The sequence below is a fragment of the Amphiura filiformis genome, chromosome 16 (genome assembly GCF_039555335.1).
Source record: "Amphiura filiformis chromosome 16, Afil_fr2py, whole genome shotgun sequence".
Taxonomy (NCBI): domain Eukaryota; kingdom Metazoa; phylum Echinodermata; class Ophiuroidea; order Amphilepidida; family Amphiuridae; genus Amphiura; species Amphiura filiformis.
In genome coordinates, this window is record NC_092643.1 from 23,780,841 (window position 1) to 23,807,085 (window position 26,245).

At 41.8% G+C, this 26,245-nt stretch overlaps 1 protein-coding gene across 1 annotated transcript; it reads right to left on the reverse strand.

Annotated features, from left to right (window-relative positions):
- Positions 1-1,366: 1,366 nt before the first annotated feature.
- Positions 1,367-18,237, reverse strand: LOC140135749 (uncharacterized). Its single transcript, XM_072157359.1, has 2 exons — positions 18,141-18,237; positions 1,367-2,925 (listed from the first exon to the last, which is right to left on the reverse strand). The coding sequence occupies exon 2, from the start codon at positions 2,887-2,889 to the stop codon at positions 2,134-2,136; it is 756 nt and encodes a 251-aa protein (XP_072013460.1). The 5' UTR covers positions 2,890-2,925; positions 18,141-18,237; the 3' UTR covers positions 1,367-2,133.
- Between the last annotated feature and the right edge of the window lie 8,008 nt (positions 18,238-26,245).

Here is a 26,245-nt window from a genome sequence, read left to right on the forward strand (position 1 = left end):
ACGTTATAAGATTTCGCAATCAAAAGTGCAACCCGTAAAATAGTCCCCGTAGTACGTCGAAATTGAGCTTATTTGTTTCATTTTTCAGCAAAAACATAAAAAAATAATAATTTAATTTAGGACTTTTTTTGCTATATCTACTGAAGATAGTATTTAGAATCTCATCCCGATTCATTGCATCTTTCTACATGTTTTACATTATTTTCTCAAAAATTTTTCTTCATCATGCAGCGGTAGTACATCAGTCCCGATTAGAAAGTTTAAAGCGATATTACAGACTCGTCACTTTTCGCATCTACCTGTTTCTTTATTTTTTTCCCCCCTTTTTTTTTAATAGCGCGGCATATGCCGATTTTTAATACGCCCAGAGTAACCGTGCGCGCGTGATAATTAATACCTCCAGTGGAATCTGTTAAAAACATCTTTTCATAAATTATATATAATATATTTTTTTCTTATGTTTAATGATTTTTTTTAATGATTATTATTTTACTATCTACTGAAGATAGCAATTATGGTACGGTGGGTTTGCACGGGATTCCTTATGCACGGGTATTAGTCTCATTTGACACTCATTATTACTACATTCTAAATAACATGAAGTGGTATAGCCAAGGAGGGCAACGCTTTCCCTCCTGAGAAGTCTTGCCCCCCATGGGATGCTGGCCACTCTGATATTTGAGAATGTTATGCTTTTTTTTTTTTTTTAGGCGAATCTTTATGGTATACATTTCTGAATCCTTTATGAAGCAGAAGAATAAGTAATATTTGAGCAGTTTTGAATTTTACCTCATTTATATGTTTTGAGGGGTTAATGCCAGAAGGCCCCATCTGCAATAGCTGCCAGGTGTACAATATGGAATGCAGACATTGTCAATGTCTACAGGGCAGCTATTGCAGAAAGGGCTTTCTTGCATTAACTCCTTGATTTTGTCTTAATGGTAGATAGTACAGGCTGTATCAAAATGATTGGTACCCATCAGTTTTCATGTTTATTGACAAGCCTGCATCCTACAAATTCACCGTTGTATCACAGTAAAATAGCCTCAATTTGTAGTTTATTATCGTTCACATTATTTGTCCACTAATTAGGTGTATCCTATAGCCCCTTCCTATGTTGCTTTGTGGTGCGGCAGTCCTGTCCATAATCCCAGAAAACTGATGGGTACAAATCATTTTGATACACCCTGTATTAGGGACTGTTCACAAACACTTGTAACAGGGGGCCTGATGCAAAAAGGGGGCGCGAACATTTTTATCCCTCTGAAGGGGGCCGCCTTTAAAAATATCTGAATTTTTCTAGTAGAATATGAGTTTTTCTATGGGTTTAACATTCATTTTCATGGCCAAAGCGGGGGGGGCATGAAAATAATTTTAGGTCCGTAAGGGGGTCCTGAAAAAAAGATGAGAATTTTTCTTTTTGCATCAGGCCCCTCTGTAACAAGTATTTGTGAACGGTCCCTTACTACTAGAAACATCCTTGCTAGAAATATCACCCTAATCATAGTTGTACGCCACCCAGAGCAATAATCAATACAGAGAAAATTAGACTTGCAAAACCATCTATATTTGCTATGTAGCAGAACTAATAATTATGTTTTTATAATTTGTGGGGCTTTTCCTGACAAAAAAATGAAAGAAAAAGTGCCCCTCTGACAAAAAATGAAAGAGAAAATCAGGAGGGCAAAGGAAAAGAAAAAGGGCAAGGAGCCCCTTTTCTAGCAAAATTCAGGGCCAAAAATGGTGTAAAATACAAAAAATACAAAAAGTGCACATTGCAACAATAAAGCCCTTTTTTAGCCGGATAATGGGCAAAAATAGTGTAACCATTTTTTTCGAGCTACGCGCACATCATCCCAATAAGGCCCTTTTCGGGAAGCTCGAAGGCATACAGTCTCTATGTATGGTATGATGCAATTTTTTTCATCTGTGCCCCAAACATTTTATTTTGCCCCCCCTGACCAAGAAAGCTGGCTACGCCCTGAATGTACATGTATATTACCAGCTCTGTTATTTAAGACCTTAAAAGCAAAAGCTTTCATGCATTTTTGGACCTAATCACTATTAATTGCACAATTTTATTTCTAATTTTGCACAGAAAATAGAGTATTCAGTTTGTGGTTGCCAATTTTCTCAAAGCTTGCTCCCTTCTTGCTGTTCCAAATAACCATTGCGTCTCAAGAATATGAAATATGACTCTTCAGCTGCTTTTGTTGGGTTTTCCCAATTAAACCAATTATCCGTCTCAAAATTCGGGGGTCTTTTATAGATCATAGAAGCTACAACCATTGCCATAAAAGCAGTAAGCCCCCAAGTTACGATTTTTTTGCCTGCTTTGGTTGTACAAGGGTGATGGAAAAAGTGCAGTCTATATGGACGATCTTGCCAAGTGCCAGGCTGTGAAGTGTGATTCTCGTCACTGAGAAAATCTGCTAAAGGTACAGAAAAGGCGCATTCAACCTCGTCTGGATTTGGTTGTGGCACAAAGTCTTCACTTATAAATCCCACAATTGGTGTAACAAGTATTCCATGTTTGGCAAAGCTTGGAACTACTTTTGAGATGACCTCAACCTGATCTTGTGGAAGTCCAATCTCCTCTTCTGCTTCGCGAAGAGCGGTCTTTACAATGTCTGCATCTGCCTCATCTTGTTTGCCACCAGGAAACGCAACATCACCCCCATGAGTACTCAAGTGTTGTGATCTTACGGTTAGAAGAACATATAACTCCTCATTTTTAAAGAAGAGAGGTATAAGGACAGCAGCCCTGGGAATGTCCACTGCAGGTTTACCTTCAAAAAAGGTAGATGCATCATGTGCTAACAAAGACTGGTAGATTTCATCTTTAGTTGGATGTTTTGAAATCTCTGATGTAGATGCCAATTCAGCCATGGTATTACTACAGTGTAGAAGCTGATGACCTCCACTCTGCAAATAACAATCATTTTTAAAATTGTTTTTAGGCCTATTATCAATATATACATGTAGCTATTTATAAGTATGGTACATAGAACATAATTCATCCTTGGAGCACTTTTTTAAGATAAAAAAGTGCTCCAAGGATGAAACCAATCACAAAACGGGTTGTGGTGCAAATCAGAACTTTGCCCATGCCATTTCCAGGTGCCATGTGCGGTACCGCTGAGCATGTGTGGGAATCGCTTTTCTGCAAAAGCAATTGAGTGGTATAAATTTCAGCTTCAGAGCCATGCTGCATGTTCGCCCACCTGATTACCGAATCGTATCTGATGTACATGTAACTTTGTCAAATACATGTATGCGATTCTCAGCAACGGGATTCATGAAATTGCCAATATATGAAGAGCTTATTTCCAATCCGCAAGTCCATGTTTCTGATTTACCTGTGCGATATTGCAATGGGTTGTGATGCTATAGGTATTATAATTTCAGTTTGATGCACCAGTGAATGGATGCACAGTAACAATACTGTGTGAGGCCTTTGTTTACCAAATGAGAACAATAGTCTGCATATTGTTATGCAGCATTGTTATGGTAACTAATGGCTTGTTGATGGTACAACTCATTGTTGCTAATGTCAAACTTGTCAAAGTAATTGTGATTGTATCACACAAGTAAATGAGATACATGCAGGGTTGCCAAAAGATTTCAGCCCGAATCGCGGGTCAAATAATCGAAAAGTCGCCCAATTTTTCTCTTCACCATTGGTTTCTCGGGAGCTAATGTTGAAAAGTCGCCCAATTTTTTTCTTAACCATTGGTTTCTATGGGATAGGAAATTGTCAAAAGTCGCGGGAAGAATCTTCGAAAGTCGCCCAATTGGGCTACGAAATCGCGGGTTTGGCAACCCTGGACACATGGGGTTGTGGACTTAACACGGTTTGGAAATAAGCTCTTCATATAAGTATACATAACATTAACTGTTATGAAGCAGAGGAATAAGTTCATTGGGATTTAATACAAACATTTGAGCAGTTTTGAATTTTGACTCATTTATATCTTTTGAGATGTTAGCAGAATAGTCGACTGCAGATCCGTCGGATAACGCTTTTCAATGGGAAATGAACTTTGCTACTTGGATGATGTCACAATGAGGTTAGCATTTATTCCGTATTGAAAAGCGTGTTCCGACGGATCTACACTTGACCGGCCTCTAGTGCCAGAAGGGACCCATCTGCAATAATAGCTGCCACATGTGTACAATAATATAGAATGTAGAAATTGTCAATGTCTATAGGGCAGCTATTATTGCAGATAGGGCATTCTTGCATTAGCTCCTTGATTTTGTCTTAATGATACTTGTAGTATTAAGTAATAATGTCACCCTAATCATAGTTGTCCGCCACCCAAAGAGCAATAATTAACACAGCGAAAAGTCAGACTCGCAAAACCTTTGCTATGATGCCGAACTATTATTAGGGACCGTTCACAAACACTTGTAAGGGGGGGCCTGATGCAAAAAAATTTCATCGCAAAAATTTTTCGGGCCCCCCTTTACGTCCCCCCCTTTTTGACATGAAAATTATGGGTCAACCCCATAGAAAAGCATATAAACTCAATTTTTCCAGGAAAATTTGTGGTCATTTTTTTCAGGGCCCCCCCCCCTTAGGAGGGTCAAAAAATTTCAGGGCCCCCCCCTTTTTTTTGCATCAGGCCCCCCCTTACAAGTGTTTGTGAACGGTCCCTTATAACATATTTTAATCATTTGTGCGGCTTTTCAAGAATGATTTTCTATACGGTAATAATGAAGTCTATTATCTATTCCAACTTTGATGACAACTCTTAAAGTGCTTTGATGAGACAGGTGCCTTGTTCAATTCTTAGCAAATCAATGCTGTATTGATTACATGTTTATTTGCTCCATTATTTGCTCCATTAAAGTCACAAATCTCCAGGACAAACCTGTAAATGGAATTCATTCAGCGTGACGTAATAATGTGTCACCACAGCTGGAACATACAATACCAGCTATGTTATTACGGTATTATGCGTTTTTGGACCTTATCACTAAATAATTGCACATTTTATCGGTCTAATTTTGAATAGAAAATATCCAGAGTATTCAGTTTGTAGGTGCCAATTTTCTCAAAGCTTACTCCCTTCTTGCTGTTCCAAATAACCATTGCGGCACAAGAATCTGAAATATGTTTCTTCAGCTGCTTTGGTTGGGTTTTCCCAAATAAACCCCTTATCTGTCTCAAAATTAGGGGGTCTTTTATAGATCATAGAAGCAACAACCATCGCCATGTGAGCAGTAAGCCCCCAAGTTACGATCTTCTTGCCTGCGTTGGTTGTATGAGGGTGATGGAAAAAATGCATTATCCATGGACGATCTTGCCAAGTGCCCCGCTGTGAAGTGTGATTCTCATCACTCAGAAAATCTGCTAAAGGTACAGAAAAAGCGCATTCAACTTCATCTGGATTTGGTTGTGGCACAAAGTCTTCACTGATAAATCCCACAATTGGTGTAACAACTATTCCATATTTGGCAATGCTTGGAACCACTTTTGAGATGACCTCAACTTCATCTTGTGGAAGTCCAATCTCCTCTTCTGCTTCACGAAGAGCGGTCTCAACAATGTCTACATCAGTCTCATCTTCTTTACCTCCTGGAAATGCAACTTCACCCCCGTGAGTATTCAAGTGTTGTGATCTCAAGGTTAGAAGAACATACAACTCCTCATTTTTAAAGAAGAGAGGTATGAGGACAGCAGCCCTGGGAATGTCTACTGCAGGTTTACCTTCAAAAAAGGTAGATGCATCATGTGCTAACAAAGACTGGCAGATTTCATCTTTAGTTGGATGCTTTGGAATCTCTGATGTAGACGCCAATTCAGCCATGATATTACCAGGTGTAGAAGATGATGACGTCCACTCTGCAAATAACAATCATTTTTAGGCCTAAATTAATATAGCTATAAAGTATGGTATGTACATCGAACATATTAAAGTATACAATGAACAGTGAAACCTCACTGAACAGGTAAGAAAAGTGCTCCAAGGATTAAGACGTTAACAGGTTTGGGCATGTATTTTGTACTCGCCTTCAGAACACAGTTGAGATTATTGACCTTATCTTGGTTTCTAGCAAAACCAGCAAGCTGTACAATTACCTGGCTACACCTTGCTAGACTTTTAGGGTTAGGGTTTAGGTTGGAGTAGGGAAGAATTCGAATGAGACTAACTTGCTAGTTAAGGCAGCTGTGTACTCTCAGACATGCATGTAGTAAAAGTGCCATAACTTTGCAATTATTCACACAAGACATATAAAAGTATACATTTTTATAAAGGCAAGGCATCAATGAACCTCAATATAAATACAGATTTGGTGTAAAAACAACAATTATGAAGAAAATCACAAAAAAGTGAATTTTTGGCAATTTTTGTTAGGTACATCATAACAAAAAACACTCTTTCCAAAAATTTTTGTTTTGTTTTTTTCTTAATCTTGAGGCACCATTCCAAAAAACGGTTTTTTTAGTTTTTTGATATTGGCCTTATTTTTTGAGTTATTGACCATATAAGGCATCAAAATGAACTTTTTAAAATTCACAAACGCCTACATGTATTTGCACAAAATGATGCCTAAAATCGGAAATATACCAAAATATAAGAAAATGAGAAAACCGTTTCTGAAGTCGACCCTGCTTTTTATGATGATCATAATTGCTTACCTATAGATGCTGTATTTATTGAGTTATCGTACCTAAATCGTCATTTTACCGAGAAAATGAACATTGAAATAAAGGCCTTTGAAGTTTAAAGTGGTCACATTTTGCACTTTGATCGAAACTCACAGGAGAATGCGACATTTCTCGCTTTTTCTACCTTACATTACGTAAACATCGGGTAAATCCACAGCCCCTTGAGAAGTTTGGGCGAAATCTATTTATATCTTGATGTTTAAATTGGGGGAAAGAACTTGAAAAAATTCACATTTTATCAGCTAAAACGGAGCCATTTGACCGCTAGGTTTTTGTGAAATCATGTGCTTCCGTGGTGCTTCCATAAGATGCGCCGCGCATGCAGATAAGCGTTGCGTATGCGTAGCGTATCTGCGTTAACAAATTACGCGACTACAAAACGCGACGCGTTGTTGCACGCGTGTACCCCGATGGTACAACAAAGATTTTCTTTCCTTTTAAATTGCGGAAACGAGTGAAATAGTGAAATAAAATCCATAAAATAGAGCAGTTTGAGTTTACAATCTGGATTTTCTTTCCTTGTATTTATAAAAAACATAACAAAGTAAATGCATTTCAAAAAAGCTCAATTTCGCTAAAGAAACAATGTCTAGAGTACACAGCCGCGTTAAATCATCATTGGAATATTGTGCAGCGGTCTGGGACCCGTATATGGCAGATATGGTCATTTTCACAGTAAAGGGTGTAACTTTTGATTTTTTGGGTCAAAATTTCAAACCACTTAAATATGTTTCTGTTTACTGAAATCATGCATAGAAGCCACTTAAATTCCAGTAAAATAATGTTTCAAGGCTTAAACCTTTTGATTTCTAATAAAAATTTGACATTTCCATAACATTTTGGTTAAAATCTAAGAAAAAATGTATTTTACATAACCTCAGAAAATTATGACATGAAAGCTGGAATACATGTGAAATCCCATTCCAAAGTAAGTCAACAGATATAAGTTAAATTTTATACCATGTTTTGCTATGTTTGTAAGTGTAGTTTTGAAAAATTTTAACATCAAGTGTCATTTACAATGGAAATTTCCAAACCTTAAACATATTTTTTAAGGTTTAATTGGGTTCCTAAAATAATTTGAATGTCTAACTTCATGTACAAATACTACTTGATGAAAGGAACCTCCCAGCCAAGTTTCACAGAAATTGGAGTTATTTTTTAGAATTGGCAATTCAAGCAATTTGTGTTTCGGAGGCTTCAGTTAAAGGAGGATTTCGTGATCCTAGCATCCTCTTTTTATGACATTTTTCAGTAGATATCCACGAAAAAAGCTTATTTCCAAAATTTCAGTTGATTCTGATTTTATGCGTTTATGAGTTATGCATGATTATGTGTATTACACTGCTCCATAGACAATGTGTTGTAATTTCGTTCTGGTGCACCAGAACGAAATTCAAATTTGGCGATATTTTTGCTAAACAAATTAATCTGCAAGAAATATTTGGTACATAAACATTATGTAGCCAGAGGTATCCAGTGGTGTAAAAATCTCAACTTTTTTGGGAAAAGTGGGGGATGAGGCTGTGGATCACGAAATGCCCCTTTAACAACACAGGTGATCATAAAAGTAAAATATTTGGCTAACCACTACAAGTTGACATTAAAAAATAGGTAAAAAATATCACAATTACCAATTTTCATGCTTTGCTTCTAAGTATTGAATTTCAGTTGTGACAAAAATTAAATTATCACAGCAAGTCATTTTTTCTTGTTTCGGAGGCTTCATGTTAACAATTGTTAAACATTGCAGAAGTAGTTTTTTTGAAAACAACAGTGTTGGGATCATCTACAATGTAAGCTGTTATTTTCTTGTGTATATTGAATCAATGATTCTATGCGGCAGATATTGTAGATTTATCACATGTTAATTTTTTCACCCATTTGTTAAGTATGGTGTTTTTTGCATGTGAAGCCTCCGAAACAGGCTTTTTTTAAATTTATGACATTCTGCACATATCAAGTAATAATTACAATGCAGATATCAGTATGAAACACACCAATTAGTCCCAAACAAAAATGTTTGGTAGACTCATAACCGGTGCGATCTTACCTTTCCGATGTTGATTAAGATACTTCTTGCATCGATCCCGAGATGCGGAAAAAACCAATAGTCATTTTGTCCCACATAAATGAATAAATAACAAAACCCCGATCCCCGGTGGACTCACCCAAAAGGTGACGCGTCACACCATATGATCGCCCTTATCCGACTTGGGATCCCCTACTCGGACCAAACTTGTAGGGGGTGGCGGGTCCGGGATAATCAACATCGGAACGGTAAGATCGCCCCGGTTATGAGTCTTCCAAACATTTTTGTTTGGGACTAGACTCAGTACACGGTCGATCTTACCGCTTCCGATGTTGATTAAGATACTTCTTGCATCAACATCTGAAAGATCGATCTAGCAAGTAACCGTCGGATGGTGCTACAAGATTGGTCAGCATCTGATCAGGGATCGGGAGCAGGTAACGATGGTTTTCGCGAGGTCAGAAAATATTTTCCCCCAACGGTCGGGAAACAAAAAGACCACGCGATCACAGACATAAACCTCCTTACTTAATAAGTTTGGTGGTTAAGAATAGCGACACTGGTTCTTACCATGCTGAGTATTCTGTATAGTCTGAAAACCTGGTACCCGTACACCACCGTATTATGATCGCCGAACAATGTCCCGGTAAACCTCCCGCCCCGTCTCTGATTACTAACGTAAACGGAAGTATCGTAGAGAAGGGCGAAGGTGGCTTCCGGGACACCGCCTGCTAGATCTCCTCAAGGGACAACCGAACGGTATACCCAAGATGATGAGATAGCTCGTGTCGAGTGGGTCGTGGGGCGCGAACCTTCGCGATCCCCGGACCCCACCAACACCTGGACCAGCCATTGCGACAGCGGCTGGACCGAAAGGCTCTGTAAGGGTGATGAATGCGGTCGTGAGTCCTCGCAAGGCTTGTGTTCGAAGAAATAGTGCTGCAGCGCCTTATCGGACACCCCAGCCTATCTTTGGCTTCAGCCGAACCTTGCCCAACCCTGGGGATTGGAGAGGGACGAATGTCGGTATGCACCGCGCCCGTTCGTAGTCACGAGAACAGAGCGCCGAAACAGTGTCGCTCCAGTGTTTGTGAACACGGAAGCTAACCTCGAGACCGTGTGCAACTCAGCACCGCCGTCCCGAAGCCAACGCCAAACCGGAAAGCCATCTTGAGAGTTACGTATTTAAGCGTCGCTTTTGACGGAAGGTCAAAAGGGTGACCCTTAAAGTAATCTAAGACTGTGTTGGGATCCCTTAGGAGGATCACTTTCCTTTTGGTAGACACTGCTGAACATACCGTCGAGGCGTAGACTAATAAGGTAACCATCGGCTATAGTCGAATCGCCCGTCTCGAAACCTCGGTGAATGGAGAGGACAGCTGACTTATAGCTGGCCCCAGTGGCCCGCTGAAGTCTTGCTTGGAACTTTGCTGTCAGAAACTGCGGAACTAGCAGCACAGAGGCTCTAGCGGAGAGCTATTTGTCTCATTGCACCAAGCGTAGTATGGAGCCAGACTCTGGCTATACGTGCGGAGGGTAGACTTCCGTCTAGCCCCGGCGATGAGAAAAACAGCTTCTGATGAAAAGTATCCTCCGCTGCGTGTTCCTGGTAAGGGCCATGCAGTTAACTGCAGGTGCTCTAGTGATAGACTGGGTACCTCCGCTCCGGGCATCCGGAGTAGATCTGGTACCACGGGGAGTGCCAGCGGCCTTGCCGCTAGCAGAATGACAATGCAGTCTTCCCACCCGATCTTGGCCACCACCCTCATGAGTAGTGAGATCGGAGGGACTGCATAAGCTGTCATCCTCCCCAGTCTATGGACAGAGCATCCACGGTGAATGCTTGGGGGTCCGCGACCCTTGAGCAGTACACCGGCAGTGGATGATTGCGATGAGATGCGAACAGATCTTTCGAGGGGTGGTACATCCCTTGAAGATCGCCTGAGCGACCTGCGGAGCAAGGGACCATTCTGCTGGTCCCGACACCCTTCCTCGTGACAGATTGTGCGCGAGGATGCTGGTGACGCCCGCGATGTGTATCGCTCTCATCGTAATCTGCCTGAACTTGCACCACCCTATCAGGTGTCGTGCATGCAGGCTCAATCGTGGTGGCCCGGAGTCCCCTTGTCTGTTGGGGTAGGCTACCACGGTTGTGTTATCCGTCAGGACAACGGTATGTGATTCCACGATCACCTCCTCGTAAGCGGGGAGGTTGATGTGAAACTCTGTCTCTATGGCCCCCATAGGCCCGAGACGGAGTCTCCGTGATGTGGACCCCCAGCCCCGCTTTTGACGCTATGGTCGTCACTACGTGACATACCGGGGGTGCAGGAAACCTGACACTCTGGGTCAAATTGGGCTGATGGGTCCACCACCAGAGTTCCTCTCGCGATCTCCGACAACGGAACCGCGAGGGATATTGGTGATTTACTGGGCCTGCAAGCAGGCTAGAAGGTGTAGTTGGGTAAGCCTAACGTAGAAACGGCAGTACAGTACGAGGTCTACCATACTGGCCATTAGGCCTACCACCTTCATCCATGTCACAGCGGGTTTTGCCCGAGACTCGCCAAGAGTCAGGCACACCGCACCATGTTCGCACCCGCCGGGTGAGAGCACCGCGAACCCCTCCGTGAGGGTGATCTGGGCCCCTACAAATAGTGGTGTTCATGCGTCGGGACCACGCTGGACTTTTTGAGCTGATCAAAAATCCAGGGTCCCGCACCCCACGGACTATCAACCCCATGAGACCCGTAGTCTTCAGTGGAGTGCGTCCGTATATGAGCCAAACGTCCAGGTAGCAACTGATGTTGACACCCCTGTGCTTCAGGTGCGCTGCCACCGCTCTGACCAAGAGTGTTAAACACCCTGGGAGAGATGGACAGGCCGGCTGGCCGGTATCAAAACTGGTAATTTTGATCCTGTACCTAGAAGCGCAGATGCCTCCGATCTTGAGAGGCGATTGGCATATGCAGATAGGCGTCCGAGAGATCTAGCGATGCTGTTCCCATGCCCCTGATGGAGCAGGCTAGCACCGAGGCGAGAGTCCCCATTCTGAACCTCTTGGGCCTGAAGAACGTGTTCAACAGCCTGCGGTTCCGGATGGGGCTCCCGTCGCCGGTCTTCCTTGGAGCCAATGGCTCCAAGATCACCCGTAGAACGGGGGTAGACCGGGACAATCGCCCGCTTCGTGAGAAGCTGTGTGATCCCTGTCAGTAGTGCCCGACGCTGGGGGCCGTCTGACGGCACTACTGTGGACCTCTGAAATGTGCAGACGAATGTGGGGAGACTGGGTTGCCAGTCTGTAACCCCCACTCACCACTGACCATACCCAGGCGCTCAAAGAGATGGTTTCCCACCTCTGGGTGAAAGCCATAAGCGGTCGTCCACTGGGAGATCCCCTGTGGAAAAACCGCTGAGCCCCCAGGAATGCTCTGCCTAGCTTCCCTTGGAAGAGCGCTTGCTCTTCTTCGGGCTTGCCAGCTGTTCCTGTGCTACCCTTGCGCCTCCCAGAAATGGGTGCTGCAGAGGTAGTGGGCTCGGGTACTGTTGGTGGTGCACGGCCTGCTGAAGTCGGAGCTCCTACCCATGGTAAGGGCAGTTTCCGACCTCTTCAGAGTGCTCCCGTTGGTAGCTTCTTTGCACGGTCCTCCACCGTAGCGCATAAGAATAAAAAAAAAAAAAGGACCCTGCCTTTCCATCGCGTTGAGCGATTGGAGTGGCAGGCCCCTCCCCGCGCTGAGTGGACACCCTATGGGCTAGGCCCATGGAGCTCTCGTTGAGGCTAGCTGTTAGCACCGCTAATAGGCCCACCTCGTGGAAGAGCTCAGATGTTGTCTGGCGTGATACGCTTGACGACATCTGGGTCCCTCTCGGATCCCCTCAGGTAGGTCCCGTGGTCCTCCCGCGTTACATCGCAGAGGAAGCGTGCAAGCACGCGGCGCCATAGCTCTACTGAGCTCGACAGCCCCACGATATCTACCCGTGAGGTTTGCCGGGAATGAGAGTGCAGGCGTCCCCTGTGAGGAAGCAGCAGCTGAGCATCCTACTGAAAGGATCCCTGGTCCTCCTCCATGGACTCCCCTTAGGGGTGTCCGGAGGAAGATCAGTGCTGTTGCTCCCCTCATGGGGCAGCGGGGAAGGAGACTGTAGTGATGTCACTACCTCAGCTTCCGACTCCTTTCCTCGCCCACAGTATCCGTATCATGCTCCGATGATGACGGTAACTGAGGACGGGCATCTGAAAGCGGGTAAGAAGGCATAACCACTGTGTGGCTCGCCGACTACCTGCCAGCAGAAGAGGGAGTACTCCCGCAAGACCCTGAGGTATCCGCCATGGCACCACTGGGTCCGCATGCTCTCGCAGCCGTCGTCCTAGCGCTGGCAGCACGGGGCCTACCCTGATCAAGATCTGGGTTAGTCCCATGCCGGCTGGCCTGGTCAACAGCTGATGTTGGTACTGCGTGGCCATCGCTAGGCGACACTTGCCACGGTGCTAGGCCGTGGAAGAAACACCCTGCGGCGGGTACCACGAGGCATACCCCGCCGCAGCTGACCCTGAAAGGATCCGCCACCAGGGTAACCCCATGGTACTGCAGTACCAGCACCGCATCCCCCCCCCCCTTTTTGCCACAGAGACTGTGGCGACTAAAGCGAGTGCTGCGGTACCGGTGCGGTATCAGCGTGGGTACCCGTGAGGGTTCCCAACTGTGGACCGCTGTACCCTCGCCACACTGCGTTCCCTGTTTGGGGATCAAGCTGTGTGCTGGCGTGGTACCGGCGCGGTACTAGCGTAGGTGCCCGTGAGGGCTCCGGCTGTGTACCACTGTACCCATGCCTCACTGCGTTCCCGCAAGGGGATCAAGCCGTGTGTATGGGTACCCGCTATACCGGCTGTCCCTTGGCTAGAGGGAGCTTGCCTAGTACTACGGGTAGCTGAGCGTGATACCCCGATCAATCACCTCGCCACCTGAATAGGCAGCGCAATCAATGGAGCTATGCCCTGTTGATTTGACAGTGATCGATCAAGAGAGGGTAATTGACCCATTGACGGTAATGGATCACCCACGCCCGCTGGCTCGAGGACATAAGTGGGTTGTTGATCAGCTAGGCTGTTCAAGCTACTCACTGTACCCTCTAGAGCTTCGCCTTAAGGTCGCTGTGTGTGGCGGACCACTCACGGCAGCTATGGGCGGGTGCATAGCGGCTACCACTGAAGTCAAGCCGTAGCGCGTCTTTGTAGCTGCCACCGAATGCACCTGGGTCGCTGTCCCGTGAGAGACTGCGAGCCCAACCCCTGAATAATCGCCAGCCAGTCCCTGTGGACAGCCAGCAGCTATTCTAGGGCCCAGGGTATCACTCGGCGGTCCCGCCATGGAACGCTGCCGTGTGACAACCCCAGTTGGTTCTGCTAAGACTACACCCACAGCGTTAGCAGCAGGTATCGTCTCTGTTGAACCCATGCATGCTAGGGTTCAACCCAGGCAAGCCCGGGTACCTTGCATGCTGCCCGTCGCTGGCTACTACTGTGGCTGTTTGAGCCTGTAGATATGCCTGCAACAGACGGGTGTCCTCCTGCTAAAAACCCGTGAGGATTTTCGCTAGAGGACTGGTATCCTCCTGCTACAAACCCGCTAGGGTTTTCGCTGGTGGTTACCGCTCTGCTGCCTGCTACTTTGCTCCGACGTATAGTCAGTGCTTTCGCTGGCTGCTGAGCCTTTGGACGCGCTTAGCAGTCCCGAAGGAACCGCCTGCTTGTCCGGGACCGGAGCCCCTTAAGCAGACCTGCCATGACCCATAGGGGCTGTCACAGCAGAATCTACCGTGACGACTGGTATCCTCCTGCTGCAAAACCCGCTAGGGTTTTCGCTGGTGGTTACCGCTCTGCTGCCTGCTACTTTGCTCCGACGTATAGTCAGTGCTTTCGCTGGCTGCTGAGCCTTTGGACGCGCTTAGCAGTCCCGAAGGAACCGCCTGCTTGTCCGGGGACCGGAGCCCCTTAAGCAGACCTGCCATGACCCATAGGGGCTGTCACAGCAGAATCCACCGTGTCGACCTTACCAGTGCCCTTGGTATATTTCTTCTTCGTCTTATGGCGATGACGGAGCCTATCCAAATCGTCAAGCTGGAACTCGGAGAGTCCTAAGCAAAAGAAAGACATCTAGAAGATCGTGAGCACTCCCTGTGGGTGAAACAGAGCGGTGTGGGTCCCGCTCCGTCACCAGGGAAGGGCAAGCCCGACAGGGCCGAGGCGGCGAGGAGAAAAGGGAGGGGGCACTACCCCCCAACACGCGACTCAAGCCCAGTAAGCAAACCTGAGCACGGAGGCTGGTCGCTAACGTTAGTGGTAAAGTAAGGACTGGCTAACTTTATTACTAAAATGTCAGACGGGTCCCTACCAATCCCCACCGTATGAATATCTGATTAACTCGTCTTTATTGGACGGTAATGAAGACATAACGATAGAGTAATCACCCTAACATAGCAACAATAACCTACCGTACATGAAATACAATGTGTATGTACAAACATCTATTGTAACTTACAGGCTGCAATGGTTGTTTTACGTGGGAAACAAAATGAATGGCGTCAACGAGCGGCCATTTTGAATTACTCGTGTGTCCCGTATACAAACGGAGGCACGATATGTAGCTAAGTTTTGGATCGTTTTTTGTCACTTTTTCGTCAGAAAATGCCGTCAAAACTATCCTCAGCCGAACAATACCGGTTTGGTTTTACCTAAGGTGTGAAACTACAACCGTATATCTCGCCTTTGGTCGAGAAATTGATACACAGTGCTATGAACAATCGATAGGCACGCGTCTGTGTCAGTCGGAGACCAAGGAGGATAAGGGACGATCATATGGTGTGACGTCACCTTTTGGGTGAGTCCACCGGGGATCGGGGTTTTTGTTATTTATTCATTTATGTGGGACAAAATGACTATTGGTTTTTTCCGCATCTCGGGATCGATGCAAGAAGTATCTTAATCAACATCGGAAACGGTAAGATCGACCGGTGTACTGAGTCTTAGATATGCACAGATGATAATTAATCTTATTGTTGTTTCGGAGGCTTCATTTGTTTCGGAGGCTTCAATTGTTAACGGAAAGTTTGTATTGGGTCCCATTTTCAAACGGTGATATATATCTCCACGATTTAAAAACATGTGACTTGAGGATCTACTTTGCTACATTTTGATAAATAGATTGGATGAGCTCTTTTATTTATATTTGCACAAGCTTGCTGAACAGTTTGTTTCGAGGCTTCAAAAAGTTAACGGAAAAAGCGGCTCTTTGAAGTCAAGATTTTATAAAAATTTTAAAAGCTTGCAAATCGACTAATTTTTGTTACCCATTTCAAGTTAAGATAACAACTGTTATGAATCAAGAAGAAGTGAAGAAATAACCAAGAATTATGAACCAAAGCTACACCCACAAAGTTTGTTAACAATTGTTAACGGAAAATGAAGCCTCGAAACGACAAATATCGAAGTCCGGTTCTCAAAAATACAGGGCTGTTCACAATTAAATCTAATGTGGCAGTGTTTACTGAACATATGACTGTACTATCAGGATAAGAAAAATTATCCATGAACTAACTGAAGAAAACACAGGGTTTTACAAAATGTTACTGTTTTTTATAGTTTTTCAAAATGGCAATATTAAGTACATTTAAGCCTACTCAAACTGAACGCAGTAACTCCCAAAGCTGATTATGCTACCCAAGGTAGCTGCTAACTAGATGACTTATGTGGCCAAAAATCATGGAATTCTGTGGCTTTATTAGAACACTACGGATTAAAATGTTAAAAATCCAAAGTTACACCCTTTACCGTGAAAATGACCATATAGCAATGTCACCAGAAAGGAGAGCCAGCCCGATTTGTTACAAAAGACTATGGCATCAGTGTCACCACCATGATCCAAGAACTACAATGGGGAACACTAGCCAGGAGGAGAAAGTTCCGAGAAACATTACCTGTCTGACCTTATTCCAGAAATCACTTCAGGGTTACCTTTCGATACCAGTACGAACACTACTGCGCCCTGTACAGCGCTCCACCAGAAGATCACATTCACATTCATTCATAGAACTTCAACCCACAAAAGATCACTATAAGTACTTTCATCCCAAGAACCGTCATAGACTGGAATAATCTACCTCAAGAAATAATCAACATCCAAGAACCCAATGCATTCAAGAACCAGCTAAAAGACCATTTCACCATTTAAAACAGAACTTGCGCATACCATACCCGATTTGTCTTTCCCCACTAGGGGTGTTGAGTCATATCCATCTAGAACCAGAACCAGAACTAGTAGATGAGTTGCACAATATTCGGTAATCACTCTGCAAGCTTCATGGAAGTCCTCACTTAAAATAGTGCCATGTAAAATTTGGTGCTCCCAAAATTGTTCATGATTTGGATTTATTTAGCAGTCATCTCTGTTTTCTACACTGTTGTAGGTATTTTGGAACAGTGTATCCTATTCCCTACATGTATGTAACAATGCAGGGCCTTGCACTTCAGGTCAAGCACCCTTGACATGCTTAAAACACATGTACAATTTCGTTCCAGTGATGCATAACTTTTTCGCAAAGAAATCTACCTTTTTGAGCTGGATAATGTTATCAGTCAATAACACAAATAACCAAACATGCTGCTCATTCATTACTTCGTCGACCGAGTAAAAACGATCGAGAAAGATCAAGCATGTGGTGGAGGCAATGGGTGGAAAATTCATCTCGTTTCATGCAGAAATGAACGCTATAGCTAGTATGGGGGACTGTCATCAATACACTGTATTGGGTATAGCATACATGGAGGGTCGGGATGGGGCGCTGTATTATCATAACGATTGGTACGATGCTAATTCTTAATTGGGAAAATTTGCGAGGGGATCGACAAGTGTTCAAATCTGGTACTACTTATTTCCTAGAATTTCCGAAAATTTACCCCCTTAACGCGTTTTGCTGGTTACAAAACAAAACACCCCTTTTTGTTGAAAAACGGTGTTTTTAGACCCCTAAACACGGAACGTGTGTTACGCGTTCGTCGAAAAAAGACCCCTTTTTATGCGTTTTTTTGTTCACGCATGTGTACACCTGACTACACCAATGTATAATAAAATTAGGCAATTCTTGGCCAAACTGGAACATGCGCGTTGCGTCCATGTAGTGTACTAAGCGTGTACGCAGTATAAGTCGCGTGTATACTTTCTTCTGTACCGCGCTATATTCGCGTGTGTTTATCGCGGAGCCACTAGCGTTCAAAGTGTTCCAGTTTGGCCAAGAATTTCGTAATTTGATTATATCAGATTAGTTATTTTAAGCTTACTCAAATTTTCAGATTCCCTGATATTTGTACGTTAACAACTTACAGTTCAATATGGCAAATCGTTAAGAAATAAAGACATACATTGTACTTACTCCCAATTATTCCCAGAGAGAAATAGAAACCAGTAAGTTGTTTTAAACACCAATTTCAACTAAAAATAGTGTCATTATTCTTCTGTTTACATTTCCATCAGCATGATCAGTCAGCTGACGGGTGACGGCGAGCAGTTCCAACTAAAAAATTCTTTAAAAAGGATTAGGGCAAGCAAACGAGGAACTGTCAAGAAAAAGCTAGAAAAGGTGTAGAATATGATATTGAAGTTAAAGGGGCATTTCGTGATCCACAGCGTCATCCCCCCACTTTTCTCAAAAAAAAGTTGAGATTTTTATATCACTGGAAACCTCTGGCTACATAATGTTTATGTACAAAATATTTCTTGCAGATTAATTCGTTTAGCAAAGATATCGTGAAATTTGAATTTCGTTCTGGTGCACCAGAACGAAATTACAACGCATTGTCTATGCCTATGGAGCAGTGTAATACACATAATCATGCATAACTCGCGAACGCAAAATCGGAATCAACTGAAATTTTGGGAATAGGTTTTTTTCGTGGATATCTAATGAAAAATGACATAAATAGAGGATGCTAGGATCACGAAATACTCCTTTAAAGCAATATTAGGCCTATAACATTTTCATTCCAAATAGATAAGTATTTCTTTACCATAAAATGTTAGCTTTTATTATCAGATATGTCCCCTTTTAATTTTGAGCCAAACAACGGAGGTAGGGGAAGGTGGGGCATAACGGACCCCCGGGGCAAAACGGACCCAAGGGAAAAATAGGCCTTGGCAATACTGTCGTCTATGCAAATTACAGCCTGTCTCAAAAAAAATTGTGCAAGTGAAAAGCGCCCTCTTTGGCAATTGGAAAATACCGTTGTGACAAGATGCTTACATCAACGTCACGTGCGCAGTCTTAGCTCTCAAATGCCGTTTGTTCTGTTCAATTTGCTTGTTCCAGTTTTGAGATATATTAATTTAACCACGAAAGGGTAAAATCACAATTGTGCCACTTTTACTGTAAATCAATGATAGCTGATGTTGATGCGTCTAATGCACTCCCCTTTCGGGGTGCATGCATTAGACGCATCAACATCAGCGTGCGTGCATTATTTTGTCTAATATCTCTCCCAACAAGTAATATGCGTTCATTAACCTATAACATGTATAAGTGCGCAATATTTGTTTGCCTTTTAACATGTCTGAAGTAACTAAGAGAACAGTATTTACCATGATAAAATCATTGACATGCACATGTATTTAATTTTTACAGCAGAATGTGAAATATTTATTTATCTTTTAATCTCTTTTAAGTGGAAAAAGAGAATCATCATTCCTGCATCATGATAAAACAGTAAAAACAGTCAGAAAATTATTGTATTGGGTAATTGATGCATTCTTTTGATTTTACGAAGGAACTCTTGATAAACTTGATGCTATCACTGTTACATATTAAGCCCTCTTCCGTAGTACATGTAGTAAAAGTGGCACAATTGTGATTTTACCCTTTCGTCTTTAACTAAACATACCTCGAGATTAAAACAAGCAAATTGAACAGAACAAACGGCATTTGAGAGCTGAGACAACGCCCTTGACGTTGATGTAAGCATCATGTCACAACGGTATTTTTTTAATTGCCAGAGAGGGCGCTTTTTACTTGCACAATTTTTTTTGAGACAGGCTGTATATTGAGGAACACAAGTATGACCACACAGATTTACAACAAAAATTTGATCTGAAACAATCTACTGACATCCGAGCAAGATCGAGTCAAAAAATTACAACCTGTCTGACGTAAGATATGTAGATGTTTAATGTGCTGAAATTTTACTTCATTAATATCGGATTCCCAAATAATTGTGTATTATGTAAACACTAAGGTACTAGCTTTGAGCTGTATGTACTGCATGGGCTATATGCTACAATGTTTTATGCATGCAACCTATTCCTAAAAAATCGGGTATGGGGCAAAACGGAACCCCTAGTGTGGGGCATAACAGAACAGGGTTCCGTTTTGCCCCGGGCGTTTTGCCCCACAGATGGGTTCCGTTTTGCCCCAGTTGTACATAATACGTCTTCACTCAAGGAAATGTAGGCGTTATCTAGGGGCCTACTCGAGCATTGTAAACACTTCGCTGAAACATAGGCATATTATTAACTAGGCCTACAGATAGAATTAATGATTAAAAGTTAACTTACTCCAGAGATGGGTAGGCCTACTTAATATTTCTTTCTAATCAAATATTGGTCATACATATTATAGGCCTACTAGGTCTATAAGAAGTTAACCACTCACTCCACGGATGGTAGGCCCACTTAATATTGTAACTGAATATAGGCCTACATATTATACTAACTAGGCCTAGGGCCTACCGATGGAACTACTGATATAAGTTTACACCCAGGGTGCCGTTTTGCCCCATAGGGGGGTTCCGTTTTGCCCCGATAGTGGGGCAAAACGGATTTATTTTTTTGAAAATATTTCTTCATTTTTATAAAAAACTGTAAGATTCAAGTTATATTGGTTAATGGTATATTAAAGGTAAATACAATCTTCAACTGAACATATAATTTTTACAGTCATATTACTTCTGGTGACGTCACAGAGCATCCTTGAAGTTAGGTGTTCCGTTATGCCCCACCTTCCCCTATTAGCAAAGAAAATTGGAATTTACTACCAGCGCCGATGTCGCCAATGTGTATCACTCCGTCGGTTGTGTTACGGTACTATCCTTTGATGTGTATATCCGTCCCGCGCGCAATGCACATACTGTGTTGTCAATATCGTGTACGCGTTCGACTAATATTTCCATCGTAATAATAAAACGCCGAATCCGGCGTTTTATTCAAAATCTCGGATTTATGACAAAACTGCAGCACCTATAGTCTTGATTTTGTCAGGGTATGTTAGTTTAATAAAGTACAATATAATCATGTAAAAAACAGAATTTTGAAAAACTATTGAGGGCGTTCTCCTCAGCAAATGTTATAATATGGCTTTAATTTTACTTGGATTCATTAGTCATCACTACAAGAGGAGTGACATTTTAATTGAAATAATTGAACTAGGAAGGTTGGTGTTGGAAGTTTATTGTTAATGTAAAATTGCCCATTTCATGGTCATGGCTGAGTGATGAAAGTCCTGTGTCCATGATTAGGCCAAGTAAATAAAAAAACATGTTTCTCGTCCCCTCCCGCTTCCTTTTTTGAAGATTTTGCATTTTTATTTTTATTTTGCAATCTTTCTGTCATAACTTTTTGTTAAGATACTAGAGAAGTTGCAACTTCTTCTGCATTTGTGAAGTGTTTTGTGATGACCAGAGGGGTTGACATATCAAAACAACAAAATAAAAAGAGCCTCTTCATGTTTTTCAGCTTCTAATCTTTACGCTATAAAAAGGATAAAAAGCGTCTAAATAGGGCAATTTAGGGCATTTTTTCAATAAAAAATAAAAAATAAAAAGCCCCTCTTCCTCCTTTTTTTCCAAAACCCGGACGAGAAACATGTTTTATTTTTTACTTTGCCTAATACGGTGAAGTTTATCCGATTTATTTGTGGGTTTTTGGGCGAAAAATGCAAAGCATTTTTTGGGCGAAAAATGCAAAGCATTTTTCGTCCTTATTGCGGTGGGTTTTGGCTTACTTATTTTTTTTTTTTTTTTTTTTTTTTTTGCTCTGAGCTTTGTTTGCTACTGAGTTCTATTTGAACTTGCCTTCAGTTTTTGACTTGAATTTTATTTTTACAAAATTGTTTTTTAACTACAGTTACAGTATGTAGTTTTCGTTGTTTGCTTTTATATTTTGTTGTCTGTCCCTGAAGAAGAGCAGTTTATCTGCTCGAAACGTCGGTTGTATTTTTGTTAACTTTGTCTACCATCCCTGTGGTTTTGGATTTTTTCTAATGCAGACGTAACAGTGCATGTACACCATTCTGGTTTACATACTGCATTAGTTTCTATCTGGTCTTTGTCTTTGTTCCCCACACCAAGTTGGTATACCTGGCTCGAATCTTTCTGTTTTTATAATTTCTAGGTATCCTCTTGTATCATCCTTTGATCCTTGGTGTGTTTTGTACCTTGTCCGTTGGAGGCACCATTACCTACTTTGTCTTTTTACTTATTTCCTCACAGCGTTGCAGAATAAAAATAAAATAATCGTGCTGTCTATGTAATCAGGAAACTACAGAGGCGATAGTGTACATTTAAATTTGTCATTACTACTTCATGTTGATATTCAAACAGCGCTATAAAGTTGTCTTACCAAGGAATGTGTTTGTATTAAAAGAAATAATTGTTTTACAACTTGGATGAACTAGAATTACTTTTATGCAAATCAGAAAATTGCAACAGATAGTTTTCATTTCTTTAAGATTTAGTGGTATTGCCAGATTGTACGTACAGTTGGGCTACATTAATAGCCTCATTATAGTTTTATTGATACTGGTTTTATTAATACTATAAACACACAGTCAATTAATTTATGTCAACATTAGGCTAGGCTGTCGGATTGCTCAGACCAAGAATGTTTGCTTATTGACCATTTTACCAGGAGAAAAGTCAATAACTGGTTGCCCTTTATCTGCTAACTTGGTTGAACATGGTGTGGTGGTCCCGGTGGTGGTATACAGCTGTACACCTTGAAGTCAATGTTCAATAAATGGCAAATGTTGCTAGCAGTAGAATAGTTAAATAGGCCTACAGCATGCAATGACAATACAAAAAGTTTACGATGTCGTCATGCGTAGATCTTAAGGTGGTATTTGAGGCATATTCTAGAAATTAATAAATGGCTGAGACAAAACCGTTTGTGACTTTTTGGTAACGAACCGGAGCGATATTGACATGTAAAACAGATGAAAAAACTGGAAACATCAACCTTCTTTTGTGATGACTTTTAGCACCTTCTTTTGGAATGGGATGGGGGCATCTTTTGTGATGACATTCGGAACCGTTCTGGGCCATTATTGGCATAACCACAACCGTATTAATCAACCTTCTTTTGATCTTCTTCTGTTATGACTTTCGTAACATCATGAAAAATGTTTTGAACTTTTGAATTCATAGTATGGCCGTCACATCTCTAATAAGATTGTTTGTTTTGGTTTTTTTCATTTCTTCGATAATTTTTTTTCATTTCTTCATTCATCGATAAAGAAGAAATGTTTTTATCTAGGCCTAGGTGCAATTATTTTCGTTTAAACGAATAACCGCGGAACGACATTGACATGTAAAACAGACGTAGGCCTATCATGTAAACATTAATCATGATGATGGGGGCATAATTATGCGCATTATTATAGCATATAACATTCAGCGGAAACTAATGAAATGTTCTCAATAAGTGCAAATCCTACCCTGTCAGCTTTTAAATTTATAGAAAAATTAATTATGCAAAGTAGAGCAGCTAACTAATTAATTATCTGGAAGTCATTAGGAACACTTTAGTATTCTATTAAATAAAAATGTTATTGAATATTAATGAGCACTTTCGAGTCAGTCATACATGTTTTTATCTAGGCCTAGGTGCAATTATTTTCGTTTTAACGAATAACCGCGGAACGACATTGACATGTAAAACAGATGTAGGCCTATCATGTAAACATTAATCATGATGAGAGATAAAATAGCATTGAAATAGAATTATATCTATCAAGGACGTTTATGAACATTAATAAGTAGATGTATCGAGGATGTTACGTTTATGAGCATTAAGACATATAGATGTATCAAATTGTTATACGTTTATAAACATTAATAAATATTTGTATAGAGGATGTTACTTTTATGAACATGATTTTCAACATTGTTAACAATATTGCTAGTATGTCAACAAATGAAAGTTCTGTAATTTGTTGAAATCCTTCAATACTAAATTATTTTGAAGGTCATCAAATTGTAAATCTCTAGTCACATTTTCGAAGTATTAACAACTAGCTATGTGTAGCAAAGACGTTAACTTCATGTACAAAACATTAACGCTCTTATTTTGTAAACATTGTATACGCATAGCTACTTTAATCAACAATAAATGTTCTGTAATTGTTCATTATCCTTCATTTCTATTAGACTTTCAGTGTATTAGCAAGTAGATGCATATATGTATAACAGATGTTATTCGTTTGTAAACACTTTTGTTCATAATCATAGGATACCCAAAGCTACTTATTATGCTAACAATGAACGTTCATTTACTGTTAGGCTAAGTAAACGTTACAGGATAATATGTATTCAAATTCTGCCTCAAGGTTCCTGCTTAAATTGTGTTCAAGAATCAACTAAGATTTATTTGGCCCCACCTTTTGCCAGTAAATAGGCTGTCATGAATTATCCCCGGGCATTATCCAGTGTATTTTTATCACTTGGTACACAATAGCTCACCAATCTGAAAGCCTGTTTTAATCACAATGGTCAGAATTAAATAGTCAAAATGATTAGACAAATAGGCTACACTGTCCATACACTGGGCAGTCTCATTGCAAGATAATTATGATCGATGCGAATTATAGAAACAGTTCAAACAATAAAATTACTACACGTTTATCTTGACACTTCCTCATTTGCTCGCCCTGTTCCTTTTTAAAGGAATTTTTATTTAAATGACAAGCATGAACATCAATCCTACAGACTATACAGCTCTATACATGTAGTTCAGAGGCTCTGGAATATATTGGAGGGCCAGTAGCACCTGGCCCAAGTTATTGGAGGGGCCCAATGGTGCCTTGCCTTAGGGATCGTTCACAAACACTTGTAAAGGGGGGGCTGATCCAAAAAAGGGGCCCTGAATTTTTTATCCCTCTGAAAGGGGGCCTTTAAAAATACCACCTTAATTTTTCTTGTAGAACACGAGTTTACACTCTTTTCTATGGGATTGATGTTCATTTGGCAATAAAGGGGGGATCTGAAAAGAATTTTTGGTGTAAACAATTTTGACCTCCACATTTTTGGGATAATTGTATGACCCCCATTCCAAAAAAAGTCCCCTTATCTACAGTGCAACACCAAAAGGAAAACCAAAGTCAAAACTCTTGCCTCCCCAAATGCACCCAGGAAAAACCTAAAATGATGAAAATTTCCATTTTCCCCTATGCCCTGCCCCCCTGCAAATTTGTTTTTGTAATTATGAGTTTTTACTAAGGGTCATCTGGGGGAAAGAGTTCTAGGGGGACATTTTCATTATTATGCAAAAATGTCCCACTTTTAAAAACAAGGCATTTTCCACAACTTGAATAATATACGAGTCCACCAAAACAGGTTCGAGTAGGATCACACTTTTCAAAAACCTCCTTGGACTCCCACCCTGAACCACACCTGACATATTGGCTTAGGAAAATTTTCAACAGGGGGGGGGGCTGACCAAAAAAGTTTTGGTGACCCATCCTGGGGGTGCCCTAGGGGTGTTTTCCCCCTCAGTGTTAGGAAATTTTTGGAAAAATGGGTAAAAACAACAATTTTCCTGGTAGGCTGGTCACATTTTTATTACTTCATCTGAGCCCCCACACCAAAATTATTGAGGGGGCTGATCCCCCGGTTCCTAGGCCTATGCCTGGCCCCATTCCCTGCATGCTCTATAGAAACACATCATACTGAGTACTACAGACAACATCAAGTCAGTTTGGTGCATAGTCAGTTGAATAGCACCTTTTATTATCACCATTTGGCTTTGTATAACATGGAAGCGAGAATACACACTAGGTCTTGAACATCAGAGATGCAAAGTGGATGGGCAGGGGGCAAGCCCCCCAGTCAGAACTCTTGCCCCCCTTCCCCAGTAAAAACCAAAAATGACGAAAATGACCACCTATTTGTTTTCTCAATTACATGTTACTCATGTCAGTAACAAATGGACGGTTAATTCTGCCTTTTTTAATTTGGGATATATGCATGGTCACTTTCATCTAACTAACTGTTCAAGTGACCATGCATATACCCCAAAGTCACTATTGAGGGCATAATTAACCCCGGGAATTAACCATCCATTTGTTGCTGAAATGAGTAACATGTACATGGACATAGGTGATTCTGGCTCCAAGTTGTTAGCATGTGCCCGGAGCATGTGTCCTTAAGGGCCAAATAATGCTATTTAACTTTACCTAATCAGGCTTTGCTGTTTGAGGAGAGCTAGAGTGATTGCTCC